Source organism: Enhydra lutris, unplaced genomic scaffold (assembly GCF_002288905.1).
Source record: "Enhydra lutris kenyoni isolate GAN:26980312 unplaced genomic scaffold, ASM228890v2 scaffoldscaffold85, whole genome shotgun sequence".
NCBI lineage: Eukaryota > Metazoa > Chordata > Mammalia > Carnivora > Mustelidae > Enhydra > Enhydra lutris.
This window is the reverse complement of record NW_019154169.1, coordinates 3,386,471-3,404,226: the sequence shown is the minus strand read 5'-3', so window position 1 is coordinate 3,404,226 and position 17,756 is coordinate 3,386,471. Positions and strand designations below refer to the sequence as shown.

The 17,756-nt window shown below is 58.4% G+C and overlaps 1 protein-coding gene across 3 annotated transcripts in view; it reads left to right on the top strand.

Annotated features, from left to right (window-relative positions):
* The first annotated feature begins 305 nt into the window (after positions 1-305).
* Positions 306-17,756, top strand: part of LOC111161541 (peptidase D) — a 109,405-nt gene continuing 91,954 nt past the window's right edge. For 2 of the 3 annotated variants that reach the window (XM_022525273.1, XM_022525272.1), the window contains exons 1-4: positions 306-337; positions 6,487-6,670; positions 8,694-8,821; positions 16,949-17,012. In XM_022525273.1, the coding sequence (XP_022380981.1) occupies positions 321-337; positions 6,487-6,670; positions 8,694-8,821; positions 16,949-17,012 (393 nt within the window). In that variant the 5' untranslated portion in view covers positions 306-320. The remainder of the gene's footprint in view (positions 338-6,486; positions 6,671-8,693; positions 8,822-16,948; positions 17,013-17,756) is intronic. The other variant, XM_022525275.1, reaches the window with a different exon arrangement.

The window sequence follows — 17,756 nt, the reverse complement described above, 5'->3', positions numbered from 1 at the left end:
CTCAAGTTATTTCCCTTCCTCAGCTACAGCTGCCCCGCCCCTAGATTGGGTCAAAGGCTCTCCCCATCCCCCGCCCTGGGTTTCCTCCCCAGGGAGCAGGGTTGAGATGAGGTCTCCAAGGCCTGGGGAAACCCCCTTACTGCGGAAAGGCCTCTGTCCCTGACTCTGGCCCCAGCGAGTAGGGCTCGGCTCCTCGCCGAGTTGGACGCGAGAGGGGGCGGGGCATGGGTGTCCGGCTCCGCCCCGTCCCCGCCTCCCGCAGTGGGGACCGCAGGGTTCAGCTGATGCCTCATTTCACGTGACGCTGGCTCTGGGCGAACATGGCGGCGGCCACCGGGTGAGTGCTGCTCGCGTCCCTGGCCGTTGGCCGGCGGCGCGGAGAGGGGGCCTGTGTCTCCGGGCTGATAGCCTCTGCCGGCGGACCGCGTCCCGGCTGGTCGTGCTGTGTGGCCGCGGGCAGCGCGATTCGTAGCGTGGGGCGGGCATCCGAGCGCCGGGCGGCTGACCGCGCGCTTCTAGAGTCAGGGGTAGCTGAGCGCCCCTCTCCGCTGCCCCGTGGTCCTCGGGGCCATCCTGGCGCTCAGGCCCCACCCGCGCGCGTGGCCGAGATGGGGGCTCGGACCTGCAGGCGCGTTCACGGCCACGCTCCTCAGATAGGCAGACCGCGTTGCTGGTTGCCGGGGAAGGAGCGCTCCCCGGAGGAGGCGGTTTCTAAGAAGGGCTCGGAATCCCTTCTCCAGCAGGGCACTTCCCCACTTCCTTCAGGGCCCAAACGTCACCTCAGAGAAGCCTTCCCTCTGTACCTGCCCTACGTTTTGTAGTTCTTATCACCATCTGAGAAACTATATAGTGCTGTTATTTTACTTGTTTGTTTTCTCATTTGGAATGTAAGGTCAGGGCCTTTCTCTTGTTCACTCCTGGGCCTCACTGGTAAGTGCCTTGCACACAGTAGGCGCTTCCAGAATCCTGCTGCATGAAAGAATGGGTGAATAGTTTTGGTGGCAGGAAGTGTGGACAGATGGGTTCACCGAAGCCTTGGGGAAAGTGCCCCGGAGGAGGGAACATCTGAGCAAAGAGTGAGTGACAAGGGTTGAGAGTTAAGACTGTGCTGGGGATGGGGGAGAATGCTGGAGGGTGTGGTGTTCCAGTTGGCTTGTCCAGACTTTGTCCTGAGGGGCTGAAGCCATCCACGGGTTTTAATCTAATCAGATGTGCTCTTTAGACAGTTGCTTCCCTGGGTTGTGTGTGAGTTCAAGGGGAGGCCCAGTGATGGGTATGACTTATGGGCATGGTGGTGCTGGGGGCTAGGAGGGGAAGTGGTAGAGAGGGGGCACTGCCCCAGATGCCAGGCTGGGAACTGAGATTGGAATGGTGGAACCAGTGGGTTGACTGCATTTCTCTTTTGGGGAGGTGGGGAGAATGGAAACAGAACAGGGTTGAGAGAGCTTAGGACATAGAGATCAAACCTTTAGCGGGCACCTGCTGTATTTCGGGATCAGTACTGGGCCTACCCTTAGGTGCTCGCAGGCCACTGGGGCAGATGCACACACAGTGCATGCCGTCCACCTGTCTGCCTCTGGTCTTGGTGTGCGCCATGGAAGGGCATGGGTCCTGAGCTCAGGGGAGAGTGTGGGTAGGCTTCAATTCCTGGATGACATGTGCCAGTCCTTGGGTGCCCCTCAGGCAGAGACAGAGAGAAAGACAGCCATATGGAGTCAGGACCAAGCCTGGAAAGGGGCAGAGAGAGCAAGAGGTATAGGCCAGTGCCCAGATAAAGGTCTGTTGTCTTTATATCTGGGCCAGCCAGGTGGTCACAGAGAGTTCCAGGGGCTTCATTTGGGTTCAGGGCTCCATACTGGCCTCCTGCTCTCCTGAAAGCACAGAGGAGCCAGGCTCCTTGTTTGTATTGAGGTGAGCCTGGACCTGGCCAAATCCTGGAAGGACGGTTCTTCCAGCAAAGCTGATCCTCTGGGGCCAAGCGGGGAGGCAAGAGGAGGAGACACAGAGTGACAGAATTCTTGGAGAGGTACACTACACTATTGGAGATGTGGGTGGCGAGGGGGACAGAATTCTGCGTAGGATGAAGAAACTCTTTTAATTTTTTTTTTTTTTTAACTGAATGGCTCCCAGGGAACTGCTCCACAGAGGGCCTTTGCCAGCAAGGAAATGCAGGTGAGCTGCCCTGGGTGTGAACCCATTGGGTCATAGGTCATAATAAAGTCAGCGTTTTTCGGGAGAGAAAGTAACCTGAGGAGTCAAGTTCAGGATCAGAGCCTGTCCCCACCCTGATGTGAACCTTGTCCTCCTGGGGAAGAGGTGTCAGGCTGACCCTGGTGGATGGGTAAGGGTGGGTCTGTTAGAGTCAGGCTGGCCGCTGAGTGCCCCTTTGCCCTCTCCGGCCCCTTGCCAGGCTTGGTCCTGACTCCATATGGCTGTCTTTCTCTCTGTCTCTGTGTGTGCTTAGCGCCCCCCCCCCCCCCCCCCCCCCCCTGCTCAGCCAGAGTGAGTGGATTGCCCTTGCTGATTGTCAGCTAGTGGGTTTGATGCCTGGCCCAGCCCGGAGGCTGAGGGTGAGGAAGCAGGAGGTGCTTGGCTGGCCTTTCTTGCTTGGAGCTTAGCAGCGGGGCCCCCTCTAGAAGTGGCATCACATTCCGGTGCAGGGACCTCGTCCTTGCCTGTGCCATGGACCCCATGTGTATCGGGGAGGCCTAGGCCCCCGTCTCAACATGATGCTTTTAAATGCATAAAAGAAAACACGGAGGATTACAAGGAAAACCGATTGTATTAAAATACAGTTGTCAAAATGTTAGTAAATTTACAGTATAGTGATAGATGTTATTAACCCATTAAGTTATAAAAGCAACAGGCCTAATAACCACCTTAGTTTTGAAGCAGTGGTGAACAAGAGTGACATTTTGAGCTACTGTGACATGAGTAACGTGATAGGAAAATGCCTGTGATTATTCTTGGTGACAGGTTCATACATAGTTGATACTGTGAATCAGGAAATGCATATTGGGATGAAGGTTTGAGCCCATAAAAATATCATTTTTTCCCATCCAAGTAGATGGAATCCCTCAGTTCTATGTGTGAATCCCCACAGGCCTTGGGTGCGAGCCCTGCATGTGGCCATAGGAGAGGAGGGGGTGCTCAGCCCTGGTTTGGGGGGGGACAGGAATAGATTGCAGGGGCAGCAGCATCACACTTTCCATGAGGCCAGCCCTTCTCCCGGTCTGCCTGGGCCCTGGCGGTTTGTAGGGCTGGGCTGGCTTTGGGGTGGGGGTGCGGGGCTGGAACTTGAGCTCTGGGTCTCCCTGGTGCCCAGAGCCGGTCTGCCAGCCCCTGCTGTCTTCCTCGGCCATTGCCTTATTTATGCCGGCACTTGGGAAGGACCTGGCTTTTGCCTTCTGCATTCTGGATGTCGGCGAGCCCAGTGGAGAGCAGGTGGAGATGTTCTGTTGGCGCTGCTTCTGCTGAGCTGGCAGGAAGTCACGCTCACTGGCTCTGGGCCCAATCTTTTCTCACAGGATTGGCTTACACCGGGAGAAATCAAAGGGTGCATCTCTATGGACCTTGATTCTGGGGGTGCCCTGCCGTAAGGAGTGACCGCAGCTCATCGGCCTGCCTGCCCTGCCCTTCTGTGTTGTGGCTGAGCCCACGGGGGCCTGGGGAGTATTGCAGATTTTCTTCATGGTAGTGGCTGACGCTCTCAGAGAGGATTCTTAGCAAGTTTCCTGTCTCAATCTGGGCTGCTTGGCCCATGGGCCAGAAGGTCACAGTCTAGGTGCCCTGAGACACAGAGGCGTCTCAGAAGGTTCTGGACAAGTGGAAGCCCAGTCCTTGTGAGAGCCTTCCTGGTGGGGGCATGGTGGCAGGCCCGGGGGAGCTGGTGTCTGGTGTGTTTAAGGAGAGAGGGCCAGGGAGAGGGGTGAGGAGTGGTGGGGGACGAGGTGGGCAGGGCTAGGTGTTGGTGCGGGCTGGAATCGGGCCCTTGCAGCCAGTTGTGCTACGGAGTCTGCAGGCGTCTGGCAGCTTTGGCCAGAGCCACCTGCAGTGGTGCCTTGGCAACAGCCCCTCCGCCCCTGGGGAATGTGCAGTGACAAGGTTCTCCCCGGGCCACCCCCTCCACGGGCTTTGCTGAGTGAGGGGAAAGCTGCGGGGATGCTGGGGGCTGCACTTTCGGTTCCTGTGTGCACGGCCAGCTGGGATGCAGGCATATTTATGAGCTGCCACCTCTGCCCTTTGATCTTTAGGGCTGAGCGCTGCAGAAAAGTGGCCCAGCCTCGAGGAAGTGCTGGCCCCTGTCCAGCCTCTCTGGGAGGGTGAGTGGCAGCCCATGCCCAGGGACCCCGGCGTTCTGGTCCCGTGGATGTATGTGGGGTGTGCGTGAGCCGTCCACCCTTTCTGGCCAGGCTGGGCCCCAGGGTTCGTCTTCCTGCCGCACTGGAGCTGATGTGGCAATTTCTGGTCAGCACAGCTGTGTGGGTGACCCCACATTGTGACAGTTGTCCACTCAGCAAGTATTTATCCAGTACATGCCGTGTGCCGAGCAGAGTGCTAGGCACTGAGGCAGCAATGACCAGAGCAGACCCAGATCTGTGTCCGTGGGCTTGACATTCTTGTGTGCGGAGGCAGCCCCTGCAGTGAGCACCAGCGAACACAGGCTGTGTCTACGTTAGAAGGTGTTTGTGTCACTTGGGCCAGGGACCTGACAGAGCCTCACTTGAACGGGTGATGGGAGTTTACCGCAGGGTCAGTTTACAGCGCTGCGGGCAGGTTCAGGGGACCTGAAGAGGCAGCAAGCTGGCCAGGAGCCAGTGAAGGCAGTGCTGGGAGAAGGGAGGCCTGGGAGCTGTGGCCCTGAGGGGTGGGTCCACCAGTGTCAGGTTCCAGGTTCCACCAGGGAGGGAGCAAGGAATGGATTCCCTGTCGTCCTTCCACCCTCTGGTCTCCTGCCCTGCCTCCCAGTGGCTAAATCATCTGGAGCCTTATTGAAGTGCTGGGGGGCCTGACCGGAGAGCCCGGGGCCTGCTTGACAGGAGGTGAGATCCCTGCCCTCTTAGAGGTTACATTTTCCCTGGGGAAACCAGGAGCAGGTAATAAATGACGTTACGCAGTACTGGGTGCTCTAGAGCAGAGTGAAGAGAACAGGGAATAAGGTTGGGACAGAGTACTGGTAAGCGTCTGGGGAGAGCGGCCATTTCTGCAGAGACGTAGATAAAGAGCTGGGATGCCCCTGCAGGCAAAGGTTAGATCCCCTCAGTGCCCGGTAGCTGTCTTCCACGTGCACTTGACAGCGGAGGGCAGCAGGCAGGGGAGGGTCTGCACAGATCTGCATTGTAATGGGTCCTTCTGGGTGGGTACAGAAGAGGTTGTGGGGGGGAAGCTAGGACCAAAGAGATCCTGGAGGGTTCCCTGTGGTTGTCCAGGCCGGAGATGGGGGTCCCCCAGCTGGAGGAGGCGCTCAGGAGGGAGGGAGCCTGAGCATGGTTGGGGGCTGTGGAAAGAGTGGTCCCCAGGGTCCTGGGTGCCCAGAGGCTGAGTGAGGACTGGGAAGCCAGTGTGGATGGGGAGTGTGGGGGTCACTGGGGCCTGGCAGGGGCTCGAGTGCGGGAAGGGGTGGGCCGAAACCCAAGGTGGCGATTGAGGAGAGCATGGGCCGCTGGGGCACCAGAACGTCAGGCTTGAGCGACTCTGCAGAGATTACTTCCTTCAAAGGGGAGTGAGAAATCAACTGCTGGAGGTGTGCGGCAGGCAAGGAAAGCACTTTTATTTATTATGAGGGTGAGGTTCCTGTCCGTTGGAGGTGAAGAGTGATCCTAGAAGGGAACCGTGATGCTGGAGCGACCTGGGAATAGACATGAGATGCAGGGTGCGGAAGCAGGCGGGCCTTGGGGAGTGGGTGCCTGGAGGGTGAGCTCTTTTCTTGGCAAAAAGGAGAGTGGGGTGGAGAGAGACGCCCATCTGCTCTCCGGTGACATCTGTCCTCCAGGACGGCACTCCTAGGGCTGCCACTGCCTGGTCCATCTCACCATGGTCCCCTTAGCACAGACTCGCTTCAGGTCCTGATACTAGGTGTCCTGGCCTGGGCTGCTGGGTCTGAGAAGACAGCATCATGTAGGCACAAGGGCAGGGATCCCATGTTGTCTGAGCCAGATCACAGATCCTTCTCGCATGGATGGTAAGCTCCTTGAAACCGTTGCAGGCTTTCCCTCCAGGGGCCTCACCTGCCCACTGGTGAAGCAGAGGCAGCTTTCCGTCATCCCCACTCTGGGTCCAGGGCTTGGGGACAGTTGAGGAGAGCTGGGTCTATGAGGCCCTGGCAGCCCAGGGAGGGGCTATTTCTGGGCCAAGCAGGTTGAGCTTGGATGAGGGGAGTCCCCCAGCAGGCTTGGCCCTCGGGTCACCTCAGGCTGCAGGCAGTGTGGATGGGCTCAGTGGCGCTGACAGGAGCCCATGTGGTGACTTGTGCTTATGTCTTTGCAGACCCTCGTTCTGGCTGGGGAATGAGACCCTGAAGGTGCCCCTGGCACTCTTCACCCTGAACAGGCAACGCCTGTGTGAGCGGCTGCGCAAGAACCCGGCCTGCCCGGCCGGCGCTGTTGTGCTGCTGCAGGGTGGGGAGGACGCCCAGCGCTACTGCACTGACACCGGCATCCTCTTCCGCCAGGTGAGCCTGCCTTCCTGCCTTCCTGCGCCTTCAGCTGTGCCCCAGGCCTCTGGTGGTCTGTCCACCCTCCCCCAGCATCAGACCTAGTGGGCCTTGGGAAGCTTTACCCCCAAGGGGACCCTGGAGAGGCTCTCAGAGGGTGGGCCAAGGCCTGGGCACCTGGGGAGCCCTGATTCTAGAGGGGTAGAGCCCTCCTAGCTGTGGATGGGGGAGGAGCTGACGCCAGCCAGTCTCAGCTCTTAGTCAGAATACAGAAAAATGACATTCCTGGGGGAGCAAACAGGCAGGAAGTCTTCATGGAAGAGGCGGTATTTGGAGTGGGCTCTGAAAGCCAGGATGAATTCTCATGAGTGCGTTTGAGAGTGGGTGTTGCAGGCTTGGGGGTGGTATCCACAGGAGTGAATGGTAAGGGGGTGGGCTGGGCAGAGGTGCAGATGGGAAGGCCTGACTTCCTGGGGCCAGATTCTGCCTGCAGCAGGGAAGACACAGGCCGCAGCGGACCGGGAGGAAACATGGGAATGGGGTGCTGGGCAGGAGTTGGAGGCCCTCACATTCATCCCAGCTTGGCCATTGTTGACTCTGTGACCCTCGCTGGGCTTCAGTCCTTGCCCCGGAAGTAGACTAGGGATGCCTTGAGGTTCTGGAACCCTGTGGTAGAGGGTGGCTTAGCTGCTAGAAGCCAGCCCAGATGTGGTGGCCTTGGCTGAGAATCGTAGGCATCACTCAGTTTCCAGGAGCAGGAGCAAGAACCCTCAACAGAGGAACTCACCCAGAAAACCAGAGAGGCCCTGAGCTGGCCCCACTCTCACTGATCCCAGCTCTGTACCCACTTTACAGATGGTGAAACCGAGCCTCAGAGAGGAACTGACTTGCCACAGGGGGAGCCGGCATTATTTAGAATCCCATCTCTGGACTTTAAGGATAGGGCTCTGCTCCCTGCCATGCCCAGAGCTGGTGGGGTTCCACCCTGGGAACTCTGTGTCCTCCTTGGGGGCAGCAGAGCCTCAGGGACATGGCCGTCTGGCATCCAGGCCAGGAGGAGGCAGGGAAATGTGAAGGGGACCCAAATGTGGAGGGGCAGCAAGATGTGGCCTCCGCAGAGGGCTGTGTTGTCATCCCCCCCCCACGCCCCCGCCCGCCATAGGACATAAACGGGCTGTCAGCTGCTGAGAGCGATTGCAGTGAATTTTGCTGAAAGTGGCTCCCCCTGGAAAGTTTCCCTATGCCACGTTCTTGCAGCTGCAAGCCTATAGTCCCCTGGTTGCTAGAGACGTGGAGGTCTCAGTAAGTCTTTTCTGACTAGTCTTGATGCTTCCCGAAGTTTACGTATTCTGTGGTTTAAAAAGCGATCTCCTAAATTCAGCCCTTGGCTCCCTTACTGCTGTTATGCAAGGTTAATTTTAGAAGAGATCCTCCTCCGCTTCATACCTTTATAAGATTATTTGAGCTCAGTGTTTATTGCTAAACACTGAAGTCATCAGCTGCCCCAGGGGTGGGAGAAGGAAGGAAGAAGTTCTAAATGGAAGAATCCATTTCCATGCAGATGTCTGGCCTGGGTGTCTAAGTCAAGGTGGCATCTTGCCTACCTTTGAGCATGGGGGCAGCAGAGAGGCGCAGGTAGGGCTGTGCTGGGCCTGTGGTTCGCATGGGCACCGGTGTCCTAGTGTGCCCTGGAGTGCCCAGCCAGGGGCCTAAGGGGTGTGGCCAGAGAGGGGGTTGTGGGTAGGGCTTGGGCACAAACGTGGACCGGGCATCCTCAGAGGAGGCTCAGAGCAGGGTGGGAGGAGCCAGCCAGGCTGCCCCATGCCAAATCCTGGAAGGGGTTGATGGACGGCCCACTGCTGGCATGGGGTGGGGGAGGCAGAGTGCACAGGTGGGGAACTAGATGAGGCTGGGAGGCAGGCTTTGAGAGCTGGGGGGCCTGAGCTGACTCGGGTGCTTGGTCTGACACCCAGTCTCTCTCCCTGTGCCTCATGTTTTTGTCCTGCTGACCTGGTAACCACGGTCCTTGTTCCCATCATAGGAGTCTTTCTTTCACTGGGCATTCGGTGTCACCGATCCAGGCTGCTACGGCACGATCGATGTCGGCACCGGGAAGTCGACCCTGTTTGTGCCCAGGCTTCCTGCCAGCTATGCCACCTGGATGGGAAAGTAAGGAGCAATCCGGGCCTGTAACTGGACCTGCTGACCATTGAGAGTGGGGCGGGGGGGGGGGGGGGGGCGTGGCTTGTGGAGGCAAGGAGGGAAGGAGTAGGGATAGGTGGGGCCATGTCCGTGGTGGGGTCCATTGACAGCCTGCTCAGGGGCAGAGCGTCAGAGCCGCAGCCACAGATTATGGTCATGTTTGTGTGGGGGTACTGTTTGTTAATCTTGAAAGTTTGGATTCATAGCTTTGTCAAAATGCCAGAGGCTTTGGTCCCAGTGGGCCATCCCTCCTGCATGGCATCGGCGGCAGGTGGCCCCACCTTGGGTGTCATGGGGGTTGGCTGGGGTCAGAGAGGGCAGCCTGGGACCCTCTTCCAAGGCCCATCTCTCACGGGGCGTTGCTGGATGCCTGCTGTGTGCCTGTCTCTGGCTCTGTCTCAGGAGGTCCTGCCTCATTCAGCTCACCTGTGAGACAGGACGGTGGCTCTAGGATTGTGCTGTGGGAGGAGTGTGGCATGGGGTGCCTGGGATGTGCTTGGAGGCATCCTCCCCATCGTCCATGGCACCTTCCAGCTCCAGGGCTCTTGGCCGTGTCTGCCCCTCATGGGAGCCATCCTGCCTGCTGCGACGTGCCTAGACAGAAGCCATACTTAACCATGGCTGCTCGAGGCCCTCGGGATCCTGCTAAATGTTCCTCACCTCTGGCGTGTCATTTCCTCCTGGAGAATGATTCTTCCGGGCTAATGTCTAAATTGCAACCCTTGCTGCCTGGTGTCCTTCACCCCCCGCCCCCACTCTTACCAGGGCCTGTGGCTACTACAGGGACCTGTTCCGTGCAGAGGGCCAGACTAGGGCCTCCCCCCCAGCCCTTGAGTGCAAACTCCAGAACCCCCTTTGTTGGCCTGAGAGGTACCTCTTCTGTCGTCTTGGGGCAAGGGGTTTAGGCTTACAAGGTGGTGACAGTTCTGCTTTGAGGCCTTCCGGCCATGGGCCATCGGCTTCACCGTGAAGACAGCTTGAAGAGAAGTGGGCCGTGCTTCCCCTGGGTGTGTTTTCCTGTTTGGCCCTGGGGAAGGAGGGTGGGAAGTGGGCATGCCCGACCCAGTTGGCCGTTGGAGGGCATGGCTGGGCACCTAGGTTCTGGCCTTCTCAGAGGCCCTGGGGCAGATGGACGAAACAGGTCCCTGCTGTAATGAGCAGGTTCCCACAGCCTCCATGCCTGGGTGAGGGCTAATGCTGGAAGGTTGTGCTGCCTTCTTCCCGAGGGACGGGGTGGTGTGTTGGACAAGGTGAGCCCAGCCCAGTGAGAGCCCCCAGAGGCTCCACACCACCCAGCCCTGGGTAAGGATGAGAAGGGGGGTGCAGCATGGGAGGCTGGCCACCGCGGGAGGCTGGCCACCGCAGGAGTCTGCTCTGTCCTCTTGCCCTCCCTGCCCACTTTACCGTGGAGTCTTTTACCTGCAGAGACACTGGCCTCAGGCTTGGCCTGGGCAGGCCCTCCTCAGTGCATTTTTCCGGGACCCCTCCTCCTGCAGGCCTGAAGACATGGGTGCTCATAGGGTGGTTTCATCCCCCCCAGCTCTTGCCCCCCGTCCTGTGGTAGCCCTGACGGTCAGCCTTTATCATCTTCCTGGTTGAATCCTTATGACTTCCCTGCTTTAAAGAGGCACAGGTTCAGGATGGTGGCATGGCCTGTGCAGGTCGCGTGGGTCAATCTTGCTGGAGGCTGGCTGGCTGGTGGGGCATGGCCTCTTCCCAGAGCAGCTCTTGTCACTGTTGGGGCCTCTGGTTCCTTATCTGTGGGACAGTGCCAAGGCTGCTTGTGAGGCACCACCAGGGCTGTCGTCATAGTGATGGGCACTGCAGGGATGGCTCACTCTGTGACACTGAAAGGTGGTGGTAAAGACGCCAGGGACAGGCAGCTTGTAATGTCCAAAAATGGCCCCAGCAACATTTGTGGCCATTCCCGATGGAGAGGTAGACTCCCCCCAACCCCTGCCGCTCCCCCTGGGTTGGGACTTGGTGACTGCCTTGATGCATGAATGTGGCAGGGTCATCCTGTGGCTAGAACCCTGATTCTTTTTTTTTTTTTTAAAGTTTTTATTTATTTATTTGACCGAGAAAGAGATCATAAGTAGGCAGAGAAGCAGGCGGGGGTTTGGGGAACAGGCCCCCTGCTGAGCAGAGCGCGCTATGTGGAGCTGGATCCCAGGACCCTGAGATCATGACCTGAGCCGAAGGCAGAGGCTTAACCCACTGAGCCACCCAGGCGCCACTAAAACCCTGATTCTTGCTCATGGGACACCTGTCCCTGAACCCAGCTGCCATACTGTGAGGAAGCCCACACTTGCCCATGTAGGGGACCTCGTGGATGAGAGCGGGGGCCCGGCTGACGCCAAACCACCCACCAGAGTGGATGACTCCAAGCCCCAGCCTTTGATTCCTCTTGCTGAGGTCCCAGACCTCATAGAGCAGAAATAAGCTGTCCTCTCTGGGCTCTGTCCCAAGCCCAGACCTTTTGAGTCCATAAACGTGAAAAATGTCGGTATGGTTTGCCCCAAAACCCTGGTAACTGGTACAGCTGTGGTGAGGAGTTTTCTGATGAGAGTATAGGTCTGGTCTCCATGAGAGAATTCTTCCAGAACCCTTCCTGCACGCTAGGTGATCATAGAGCTGTGGTCTCTGCCCTGCTTGCTAGTGGCACGTTCCAGAAATAGCTGGGGCCCCAGAGCATGGGCAGCACCCGTGGTTTTGACCGGCTGCCCTCTGAGCTGCCCCATGGCCCTGTCTGCTGGCTCTGAGGGTGCCAGTCCTGCGGGCAGAGGGGCTCCACAGTGAGATGTGGGCATGGGTGGGGGGCTAGGGGAGGGTCTGAGCAGGGCCTTGCTGGGACTTTCTATCTGCAGATGGCGGGGGGAGGCTCCAAGCGCATCTCCCCTTCTGTCTGCTGCTTTGTCTTGTGTCAGGTCGGGAGTGCCTGTCCTGGAGAGTGGACGTCCTCCAGGGCTGTGGGCGGAGAGGCCTTTCCCTGCCTTGGGGACTCCACCATCCAGTGGGAAAATCTGAGCAAATCTCACCATGTTTCCCCACAGCCACCATCTGGGGAGCCAAATGGCACTTGACTGGAGTGTTTAAAACCCAGGACCTGATTGGTCAGGGAACAGCTGTTAGCAGTTGGCTCTTCCTAAATGCAATCCTCAGTAATACAGGAATACTACTCTGTGCTTTGACAATGGCTGGTTTTCAGGGCTGCTCTTACAAGTTTTCCTCCAGGGGCACCTGGGCGGCTCAGTCCATTGAGCGTCTGACTCCTGATTTCGGCTCAGGTCATGATCTCAGGGTGGTAAGATGGAGCCCTGCGTCACGCTCTGTGCTGAGTGGGCAGTCTGCTTGAGATTCTCTCTCTCTCTCTCCTCCTTCCCCTGCTTGTGCGCGCGTGCGCACACACCCCCCCCCAAATAAATAAATAAATCTCCACCAAAAAAAGTTCTCCTTTAGTCTGGCCCTGCTTTTGCTGAGCCAGCTGATTGTGTAAGTGTGGACCTAAAGGCTCGCGTGACCTTTGAGTGTAGAGATGGGTCTGCAGTATGGGTCTCCCCTTTGGAGAGGCTCCGTGCTGGGCAGGCCAGAATGAGCAGGTCGGTCCCTTCCGGCTGCACAGCAGAGAGCTAGACCCTGGCCTCCTACACACCTGGCTCCCCACTGTGGCCACCTGGGCAGACCTTTCCCTTCCTCTGCTCTGGTGTGTCCTTCTCCTGGTCCCCGTGTCCCAAGCCTTTAGGAGAGAAGGCTTGGTTAGAGAGGGGCAGTGGCGAAGGGGTTGGTTGTCTGGGGCTGGAGTTGGGGAGTTGCCAGATCTGATTGTGTGTGGCTGTTCCCAGACGTTCTCGTGATCAATAGGGCTAGGGAGCGAGGCTGGTGGGATTACCTGGCCTTTGCAATCAGAACCCACCAGACTGAACATTTGACCTTCAGCTCCTCAGCTTCCTTTTGAGTCTCTATCTGATGGCTTTTGAAAATCCAGCCGGCAGATACCGCAGTCCAAAGTCGTCTGGGGAAATAGCACTCCCATCACTAGATCTGCCACTTCCTGCGTAAAGGGCAGGCTCCTGTTGTCAGGGCAGCGGACGCTGGGGGGCCTGTTCCTCACCCGGGGCCTTTTTTGGGGCAGAAGTGTGGGAGCTCCTAATTTGTTTTCATTTGGAATCTTTGCTTGCAAAAGTCTGGTACCTTTGGATGTGAGTGTTTCCCGTCATTTTTTGTTAGAATCAGGCTCCGCTGATGGCGGCTTTGGCTGCTGGGGTGCCTGGGCTCCTGGGAGTGGGCAGGGAATTGTCTCTGAGTCTCAGTATGGGGCGGCTTCAGAGCCCATAGAGGGTGAGTGACTTTGGGCCAAGTTGGGGGACCCTCCTAGAACCTTTGCAGCTTGACTGTGTTCTGCCCTTGTCCCTGACTGAGACTGTGGGCTCAAAATGTGAGATGGGATGCCTGATGTGGTGGGCTTTGCCGGGAGGAGCATGCTTATCCTAATGAGGGCATTGCCCAGGAGTGAGTTTCTCCAGGGCTGAGGCCCTGAGCTGGTGTGTGTGTGTGTATGTGTGTGTGTGCGCCCGCGCGTGCACCCGCATGTATGCCGGGTGTAGTGTGGGTACATGTATGGTGTGTGTGTTGGGGGTAGGGTGTGCACGTGGTGTGGGGTGTGTGTGTAGAGTGGGTACGTGGGGCGCAGAGTGGGATGCGGTGCTGTGTATGGTCTGGCACGCGGTGTGCACGTGTGCATGTGTCCAGGTACCCCAAACCAGGCTGCCTCAGCTGCTCTGTGGCCTCGCCCCGGCTCCCTCTGTCTGCAGGGAGGGCTGTCAGGGCGCCAAGGAAGGGGCAGGCCTTCCTGAGGAGGGCTGAGGGAGTCCCTTTGGGTCCTCCTGCCAGAGGTTCTGGAGGATCCTGGCCTCCCTAGTCGGGCAGGTGCCGGCGCCCTCAGCCCTGCTCCCAGGGCTCTTGCTCTGCTGACCACAGGCCTCCTTCTGCTGGCCTCCTGAGCCCTAATGCTCCCCCCGCCCTATTCCCCCTCCCTCATGGGCATGGTCGTCAGGGTCAGTCACCTGCGTTGCTTTGGAAAGATCTGCGTTGCTCTGACCAGGCCCTTGGTTCCTGAAGTGGTTGCTGACCTCTATTCTGGAGTGAGCGCGGCGTTGTGCCGGGAGCAGAATGAGAGGCAGCGGCGCTGTGTGCAGCTGAAGGCGGACTCTGGCCGCTGGAAATTGATGGTGACTGCTGTAATTTGGTCCTCTTATTTATTCATTAACTGCACACAGGTGGGCAGCTGGCCGGCAGGACCTGTGCTTGGCAATTTCATATTCTCGAGGGCTCTGTGGTGTGCGTACCACGCGCATTCCTTTAATGTCTCCTTCCCACAGGAGGCCCCGCACAGGGGCCGCTACTCACTGTGTCGACCCTGACCTTGAGTTCCGGGAAGGGCCTCCTCTAAGTCATGCCGGGCCCAGCTGCTCATGGTGAAGGCACAGATACCTTTGAGTGGGGCGCTCTCTCCTCTCTCCTGCCAGAGCTGTCTCTTCCCTTCAAAGGGAGGATTTCTGGGCTGGGGCCGGCTTCCCCTCTGACCTGCTTTTCCCCGGTCCAGTGGCTTTGTCTGGGTCTCCCGTATGGTGGGATCTGGCATGAGCTCCCTTGCTGGACCCCAGACTCCAGGCAGGGTGGGGTACAGGCCCTCCACGTGGCTGCCACCAGCTTGGCTCTCGGTGGGTCTGACTGTGCCCTGTGACCTCTCCTGCTGGTTCTGTACGGCTCTCGTGGGTGTGTCGCCCCTTCCTCGGATCAACCCTGCCAGATCATGGCTGCTGAGCCGCCGGTGGCTGGCTTAGCCCTTCGGGTGATGTTTAAATTATTTTTACTATAATTAGGCCCCAAACATGAAAAATAAGCAGTATTCAAACTGAATTATCTGTGCCCTTAAGGAAAGAATGGCACGCAGAGTGCCAGAAAAGATGCTCGCAGCTCTTCAGATCGTATCTGTCAAGCAGTCATTCTGTTGAGAACCAGGCCTGTGGTAGTTGGGTGGTTTTGGCCCTTGTGGCCCAACAGGTGCTCTGGACTGTGTCCATCGATCTCTTTGAGGAGGCCACAGGGCACGTGGTGGGGCTGGTACCCGCCCTCGCTTCCTCCCAGATAATCCCGATGTCAGCAGCAGGCTCTCCTGTGAGTTGGCACAGCCCCAGGGCCACCCGCAGGTCAAAGCCACCTCGCGTTGGCCTCCCCTTTACCCCTCCTCCTCCCATCTCCTCTGGTGCTACATTGTGAAGACCTCAGGCTGAGTACATGGAGATGTTCCTGGGTCTCAAGTCTAGGTCTGCAAGACTCAAGTCTAGGCTCACCGAGACTCCCAGGCAGGGTAGGTAGGCACACGTGCCCTGGGGTGGTGGCTGAGATGTTGTCCCCCCACCCCCGGTAGGAAGCATCCCTCGAAAGCAGGTCCTTGGCACTTCTCAAATCTTCTGGGAGTTTGCTGTGGACACCTGTCACAGCTGTGAGCGATGACAGGATGAGGGGCCAGAGGAGGGTTGGGAACCCGCTGGGGATGCAGGGCGCCTGTCCTGGAGCTGGGACCGCAGTTGAGGGTGGACATGGTGAGGATGCTGATGGTCCCACCTCACCCTCTGGCACGTGCCTTTGTGCATGGCGGAGAGTGTCACCACTTAATGACCGAGGGTTAGTGAGCTGTCCATGCTAGACGGAGAACCAGGGCCTCCGGCATCCAGGTGAGGGGCTTATCATCCCCGCTGACGTGATAGCTACTCCAGGCCATGCTAATGGCCGTGCCAGACTTCGGCTGTTTAACTTTTGAGTCCTGTCTCAGACGTGACTGCCTTGTGCAAATGTAATTAGCAGCAAGAGCTTGACACCCAGTGTCCACTTCAGAGAAGACAAAGGGGTGCTCGCTGCATGGGGCTGTGAGCTCCCTGCTGGTCCCCAAGGCCCATGCGTCTGTGCCCTGGTCCACGCTGCCTTCTTCACCATGATCTGTCTGGTGCATGCTTAAGTGGACAGGGGGGTGGTGCAGGGCTCAGAGAGGGCAGAGGGCTTCTTTTTCCTGGCCGGTGATGCTGGTCACTGGTGTCTCAGAGGCACAGGGAGCTCGCTCTCGGAGGTGGTCCTCTCCAAGTCTGGAAGTGTGCTCCCTCCCCTGTCCCCTCTGGGCCTCCCCAGGCACCCTGTCCTTGGCACCCTCACCCCCCTGTCATCTGCTCACCCTTGAGAGTCCAGGAAGCACAGGCTGAAAACCATCTGCTGTTTTCCCCTGAGGCCTCTTTCGGATCTAACACTTGGTGACTAGAATACCATGCGATCACAGGCAGGCTGGGGGCATATCCCCCCATGCTGATGTGGTGCCCAGGCGTGGGATGGCGCAGGATGGCGTGTGTGCGTCATTAGACTTGGCTGGAGACACCCTCCCCTTGTGTGGCTAGTGTTCCACCTCAGGTGAGCTCTGTCACCAGCAGTGACATCAACTCAGCCACTGACCTGGAGGTTGGGGGGGGGTGGGGCGGTGCTTGCCGGCCTGCGACTGTGACCCTGACTGTGACCTGGATTCCTTTGGGAGCGGGCCCAGCCTCCTCCTCCCTTTGTCTCTGTCTTCTCATGGCTGATTTTTCAGGGATGATGAGTAAGCTTGAATGTTTCTCATCACACTTGAGTAATACTGATATTGACTTCTTTAAAATGTTAATTTTAAAACTTTCCTCTGAAGAGGCTCCATGGGAGAGCTCCCTGGCGGCAGATTATTTCATGCCCCAAAGGGTAAGCTGGCTGGCAGCCCGGTGGGCTCTCACCAGCGGTGGAGGGGGAGGTGTGGTCTGCAGATGCTGTGAGTGGCCAGGGTCATGGGCTCCGAGGATGGGCCGAGGTCAGCTGGGGGAGGTCAGGGGAGGCAGGTGTGGTTCAGCGTTCACTCTGTGGCCCACTGCCCTTTGCTTCTGAGTCTGTGCTGGGCCCACCTGCTCTGTGCCGGGACAGGAATGGGCCCAGGGCTTTAGGGTCTGGGCATGGGGGCGGGATGGCAGCCTATGCCAAGTGTGTCAAACCCTGACGCTGGCGTTCCTTGTGCTTTCCTTTGAGGATCCACTCCAAGGAATACTTCAAGGAGAAGTATGCTGTGGATGACGTCCAGTATACAGATGAGGTCAGTAGCAGCCGACTCCTCTCTGAGCCACTGAGGCCTCCCTCACCCCTCGGCACGCTGGCACCCCCTTCCTCCCACTGCCATAGCCCCTGGCTGCCTGTCGTCGTGGGAAGTCGCCACCTGGCTGCCAGCCACCTCAGCAGTGCCCTTGTTTAGATAGCGCAGGCAGGACTGTGAACCTCAGACTTCCCTGAAGAGCGCCCCCCCCTCCTTTGCCTGGCCAGTGTCCCTCACTCAGTGGCTGGAGGCCTCTGGTACCTGGGTTGTGGCTGCTTAGCTTCCCAGAGGGAGGACAGCTTTCATCTCAGGGCCTCCCCACCCCCCCCACCCCCACCCCCCACTCAGCCTGGGCCTTCATGTGTTGGGGAGTTCCCCTCCCCAGCCCTTGCTGGCTACAGATGCCACCACCAGAAAGGCCCCAGACTTTGAGAGGCCTGTGGGGTGGGGTGCAGTTGGAGGGCCCCTGGCTTTAATCTGTTTCCCAGCATGGATGCCCAGCGATGTCATGTGACCTGGGTAGCTGAATGACTGTCCTTATAGGGCTTTGCACCTGCCCCAGCTCCTGACATCCACGGCTGATGGGAAGGGGCAGGGGCAGAGGGGAGGGCACAGCTCTGTGCCCCTATTGGTCTCCTTGGGGGACCAAGGCCCCCAACGCTGCTCCATCCCTGGGTGCTGTTAAAACGCCCACTCCACGTGCAGGTCAGTGCTGGGTAGAACATAAGCACCGAAAGGTCTTTGCCT